The sequence below is a fragment of the Dendrobates tinctorius genome, unplaced genomic scaffold, assembly GCF_039654945.1.
Source record: "Dendrobates tinctorius isolate UK_male_01 unplaced genomic scaffold, ASM3965494v1 ptg000117l, whole genome shotgun sequence".
Taxonomy (NCBI): Eukaryota; Metazoa; Chordata; class Amphibia; order Anura; family Dendrobatidae; genus Dendrobates; species Dendrobates tinctorius.
Genome location: NW_027361785.1, coordinates 308,329 through 314,328, shown reverse-complemented (window position 1 = coordinate 314,328; position 6,000 = coordinate 308,329). Strand labels below are relative to the sequence as shown.

The following is a 6,000-nucleotide window of genomic DNA, read 5'->3' as shown; positions in this document are numbered from 1 at the left end:
AGTGATGTAGAGGCCCGAAACAACGCCCATCGGACCGGACTGTGAAGATTACCATACAGCGTGGGAGACATTAAAAAACGTTTTTGTGAGTATACAAGGGGAGTCAGGGGGTTCCATTAGGATGTAGGGAATGCAGCGCAGACGCTGAATAAGGCGATATTTTTAGCTGCTAAGTCACAAAACTGGTGACAGGTTCACCTTTAACTTTAGTATGAACTAGAAAGTAGATGGCAGGCCAGACGATCTGACTTCACAACTTCTTTGGCCCAACTCCTGATTAATGCGTATTGATTAAGAATGGGATATCAAAGCCGCGCCTTCAGGTGTGAAGTATCCCAATACTTTGTCCATGTTCTGTTGCATGGTTCAGATGTTTGTTTTGTGGGTCTTCATGGGGGGATGCGCTACGGTGCTTTGTAATATGTGTGTGGCGCTGGTATTAGAAGAGGGAATGATAGGGTACAGTCACATGGGATGTTGGGTATAAGGCTGGCTCGTAAAGGGAATCCCTCGATGCGCCTGTGTATAAATGACCAACAAGCAATATGATTAACTAAATGCACTTCAATATAACTAAAAGTATTTATTGTTCTTGTTTTTCATAATATTAGGATCCTATTTACAAGTAAAAGTGACAAGTAGGCGATTTACAAACATATTTCACAGCAATGTAACATTGGAGAAGATATATTAATTTTGTCTACTATTTACACAGCGGAACCAGCCAGTCTGCAGATATGCTGCATACATCACATTCACCCACCCTGCAGAATACATTTTATGGAACTTGCTAAACATTTTTGTCTAACAGTACCCTACTTATTGTTTGGCTTACTTTATGCCTTTAGTTTGCACAAGTTGTTGTGTTTTAGGCCATAAGAGAGGAGCAAAAAATATCTGAAACACAAGATAAGTGCAGTTTAAGGCATGTATGCCATGTTTTGGGGGTACAAATTAAGACCGACTTTTGCCATATTCTGCTAGTAAGTTTTCCTCCAATTGCACGCCATTCTTCTATACTGCAATAACATACACATTCCCATCTGAGGTTATGCACATGTCTCATTACCGGCATTTAAAGGGATTCTGTCAGCAGGTTTTTACTAGGTAATCCAAGAGCAGCATAATGTAAGCCAATAGACTCTGATTCCTATGATGTATCATTTACTAGACTGATTGGTGTAGTTTTGATGGAATATCTTTTATTCCCACCCTCTGATTAGCAGCATCTTGTGTAGAGAGCACATTGTCAGCAAACTGCTAATCAGTGTTGGGGTTGCACAGACTAGCCTGACTGCTGTGCACGTGAGACCTAGTCAGGCTGTGATAACCTCCAGTGGATAACACAGAGTGTATTGAAACTACAGCACACTGCTTAGTAATGGACATATCCTTGGAATCTGGCTCACTTGCCCTATATTATCTTAATCATATATTAAATTGAAAAAACCTGCTGACAGATTACCTTTATAGTGAATCTAAGACCAAGCTTTTGTTACCTATATGAGAGAAGCATGAAAAAGGGGCTGAGATCCTGATTTCATAGATGTGTCATTTACCCGGCTGCTGGTTACCACTGGTTGACAGATTTCTGTGTACACTGTGCATAGGAAAAAAAGCTGTCAGTGGTTGGGAGGGATATAAAGGGTTCAAAAATATGGAGGATTATGGTATATGGAAACAGGTTTACTAGTCCTCTACTGATAATCTCCTGCTGATAAAATGGAGATTTTATCAAAAAGACAGCATGCAGCTAGTAAGTAACACAGATGGAATTAAGATCTCTGCCTCTAACATAAGGTGGCAAATATTTAGCAATAAATTCTCTTTAAAGGTTTTAACGAGGTAGGATAAGACACAAATGTCTTGCAATGCATGTAATAATAGTCTCCCATTATGTTATTGAACTAAACATAGTAAACAGTTGAGTACATCAGTTCTACACGTGTATTCCGTATTCCATCCAATGAAGCACATTTCATGTCTGCACTGAAACCTACAAAATACATAACATTAGAATTAATACCCAATGAAAATGGACGTAGTCTCTTGTTGACGACTGTACACACCTGAGTTCAGAAAAATGAAATCTAATCCTGAGACAGTGCGGTCTGATTGTAAAAGGAGGTAGTACCTAAACCGGTGACAACGGGGAAATCAATTAAATGGTCAAGGCTGTCACATTATCGGTAGGTAAAATAGAAGAAAAGGAGTGCAGGTATTCTGGTGCGACTCACTTTCGCGTCAGGAGGTGAGTGGTGTCGATACGTTACAGATACCGGCTGGGTCAGAGGCGCGTCTGTAGTATCCCACACCTGTCTTATGGTAATCACTAGAAAATGAGGGGCATGACTCCTGCCTATATCAAATGCATCCCTGCCGGTATCTGTAGATGTGATGTCGTCAGCGCCTCTCATCTTCCAACGTGTTGCGCCAGAATTCCCCGGTAAGCAGCCTAGTGTTTAGTGTTTTTGCATACATGTAAAGGCACAGGAATGTACAAGTCTATAATACTCCGTTCATTTTCAGTCTTCCGAATGAATGTAGTGCAGTTTCTTCTCAGAATGACGTGGAGCAAGAGGCATCTGATACCGGACATTTTTCCAGAACCTTGTGCTAGGTGAAAGAGCCGCTTCTGTTAGTTCTCCTTTCCATCGCACAACACCTTGTTTCTGCTTGATGTATTTTATAGATTCGGGCATGTTTGTGTAGTCTGTTATCTTCTCCACTTCAATCAATATTACTTTGACTTTATTCCGAATGAGAGCGTCATACATGGCTATTTTCTGCTCAAAGTCCTCACCATGCTTTTCACAGAACGCGTTACCCAAGACAATAATTACTCTTCTGCTTTGTGAAATGGTCTCATCGACAAGGTCTGAGATAGCTGAAAGCACATTAAAATAGATTTTTAAAAGTAAAAATATATTAAAAGTTTGTTTTAGTCATTTAGGTGGAAATTACGCCAAATTTTTTACAACCTGCTGAACCCTTTTTTTTTTTTTCAAAATTGCATTATAATTTTGTAACATATAGATTCTAGTTACTGTGCGATGTGCACAATGACAGTGCACTCTCTCGCCAGCTCTGATCAGAAGTAAAGAGCCAGAAACAGAGCGGACTGTCAGTGCTCGTTGTAAGAGGATTACCCGGAGTGCAGAAACCAGCGCCGACCCCGCAGGTGACGGAATTGCACAGTGATAAAAATCTACTGAGCATCCATCGGAATTAACAACCTAATATACCAGTGCCTGAAACGGCGATAATGGATGCTTTGTTTCAGGATGGAGGCCCAGATTGCGGTAGTGACCACAGCCTCTGCACCCTGATGACGCTTTGTTTCAGTATCCCAGTGTCAGAAAAACAAAACCACAAATGCTATAAAAATAAATTGGTTGGTTTTACCCTAACATGACATGATTATATGAAGAAAATATGATGCATTGATTGTGTTTTATTTTTTTAAATAAACAGTTTTGCTATTTAAGTTCGGCTTCCTATCCAAAAGAGATTTAACCAGCGTATGTTAAGAGATCCACATTATTCTTCATGATGATTAGTTTGGATCTTTATAGCCAGTACTGCCATCAAATATTATATCGTCTTGTTCACTGTGGCGTCAACAAACTTTGTAGAAATCATTGATACCGCAAAAGTGAAAAAAAGAAACTTTCAAGTAGCTTCTTCACAGTGGAAGAAGACATGAACTGTAGTGACACCTAGTGGAGGAGATAGTATAGATCCTTTAATGAGCCTTGCTTTATGAGTTGAGGTAGAAGGCCAAACCGGAACCTCCATTTGCAAATATGTGTGTGAAGGAGAAGAACTGATTGCTTTGGTGAGAGACATCTGACAGGAGATATACGAGTAAGGGAAAAAGTTCACCTTGTTGAGAGTGCCAAGTTGGCACAATTAAACTTTGTAATATGTCTTATCAGAGAAATCTGCTTTTTTCCTACTTAATAATCACTTTGTCACTTTCCCCATACCTCCTAAAAGTATCATTCTTTCTGAAAAACATATCAAATCCATTTTGGTCAAAGCAAGATGGACAGCCAGCTCTTTGAGGTTGGAGCAGAAGGGAGAGGTACTCATCCAGCTGAATCTTCTAGCAAATGATTTCTCTAATTTCTTAGCTGGATTAACAGCTACACTGCTGAGTGCTACTATATAGTGTCTTCTACACTAATGCATAATGTCCTCCACAATTTGTTGCTTCTTTTGGTGTGCTACACATAGAAAGAATAACATGAATCCGCTATGTCTCTGTGTACAGTGTATGGATGTGACATTGTAACAGTTAATCTCCATCCATTAGCATGGACACAAACAAAAATGACAGTGAGAGCATGCAGAAGGGGAAACTTGAAAAATGCATGATATAAACATATGATAGTTTTAATCCTCAAGAAGACACATGAGAGCTTACTTGGAAAAGTCACCAGAGATAACAGGTACACTTTCAACATTAAATCAGAAATATGTATTTTTACAGATGAATATATACAGCTCTGGCAAAAATTAAGAGACCCTGTCATGGCAGCCCATTCTCCAGACCTGAACCTAATTGAAAACCTCTGGAATGTAATCAAGTGGATGATGGATAGTCACAAGGCATCAGATAAAGAAGAACCGCTTACTTTTTTGTGCCAGAAGCAGTGTGAAAGACTGGTGGCAAGCATGCCAAGACGAATGAAAGCTGTTTATAAAAAATCATGGTTATTCCACAAAATATTGATTTCTGAACTCTTCCTGAGTTAAAACATTAGTATTGTTGTTTCTAAATGATTATGAACTTGTTTTCTTTGCATTATTTGAGGTCTGAAAGCACTGTTGTTGTTTTTTTAATTTTGACCATTTCTCCTTTTCAGAAAAAAAAAGCAAAATTTATTGCTTGGAAATTTGGAGACGTTGTCAGAAGTTTATAGACTAAAAGAACAATTTACATTTTACTCAGAAATATACCTATAAAGAGAAAAATCAGACAAACTGAACATTTGAAAGCGGTCTCTTAATTTTTGCCAGAGCTGTATAGTCATACTTTTTTCCCACTAAAGTTTTGACTACAATACTACTAAGTATTTTACCTCTAGCTCTGGCTGACACTTTTTCCTCTATAATTTCTTAAACTGATTTTATACCCATTAACACATCTTCAGTGTTTATCTCCTATAGATTAAATGTACATAAGAGATAGAGACAGGCTGACTATCTGTGACGAGAGAGATTACCGTATATACTCGAATATAAGCCGAGATTTTCAGCCCGTTTTTTTGGGCTGAAAGTCCCCCTCTCGGCTTATATTCGAGTCATATGCACCGGGGGGTCAGAGGGGGAGGGGGGGTGGGGGTGTCAGGTCATACTTACCCGTCCTGACGCTGTGTCTTGAGCCCCCAGCTTCTCCCCCGTGCTCTCTCTTCCTGCCTTCAGCGGTCACGTGGTGCCGCTCATTAAAACTCATGAATATGCGCATATCATGAGTTTTAATGAGCGGCACCACGTGACCGCTGAAGACAGGAAGAGAGAGCACGGGGAGAAGCTGGGGGCTCAAGACACAGCGTCAGGACGGGTAAGTATAGCGATACTCACCTGTCCTGCGTCCATGGCTGCTTGCTGCTGTCTGTGTCTGTCATCGGTCAGTGACTTCAGACAGCAGAGGGCGCGGTGACGTGGTTAGTGCGCGCCGCGCCCCCTGCAGTCTGAACGTCACTGACTGATGACGTAGCAGATAGCGGTGAGCAGCCATGGACGCAGGACAGGTGAGTATCTGACACCCAGCGACGGAGAGGTGAGTATGTCATTTTTTTTATTTTTACATGCTGCAGCAGCGGCAGCACATGGGGAAATAATCTTAAGGAGCTTCTAATGGGGGCAGCACATGGGGAAATAATCTTAAGGAGCTTCTAATGGGGGCAGTATATGGGGGAACAATATGGAGCTTCTAATGGGGGCAGTATATGGGGGAACAATATGGATCTTCTAATGGGGGCAGTATATGGG

At 40.6% G+C, this 6,000-nt stretch overlaps 1 protein-coding gene across 5 annotated transcripts in view; it reads right to left on the bottom strand.

Moving 5' to 3' along the window:
• Positions 1 to 568: 568 nt before the first annotated feature.
• The window catches only part of LOC141101394 (interleukin-1 receptor type 1-like), a 226,197-nt gene continuing 220,765 nt past the window's right edge, over positions 569 to 6,000 (bottom strand). For all 5 annotated transcript variants that reach the window (XM_073590456.1, XM_073590453.1, XM_073590452.1 and 2 more), the window contains one exon: positions 569 to 2,887. In XM_073590456.1, coding sequence (XP_073446557.1) covers positions 2,526 to 2,887 — 362 coding nt within the window. In that variant the 3' untranslated portion in view covers positions 569 to 2,525. The remainder of the gene's footprint in view (positions 2,888 to 6,000) is intronic.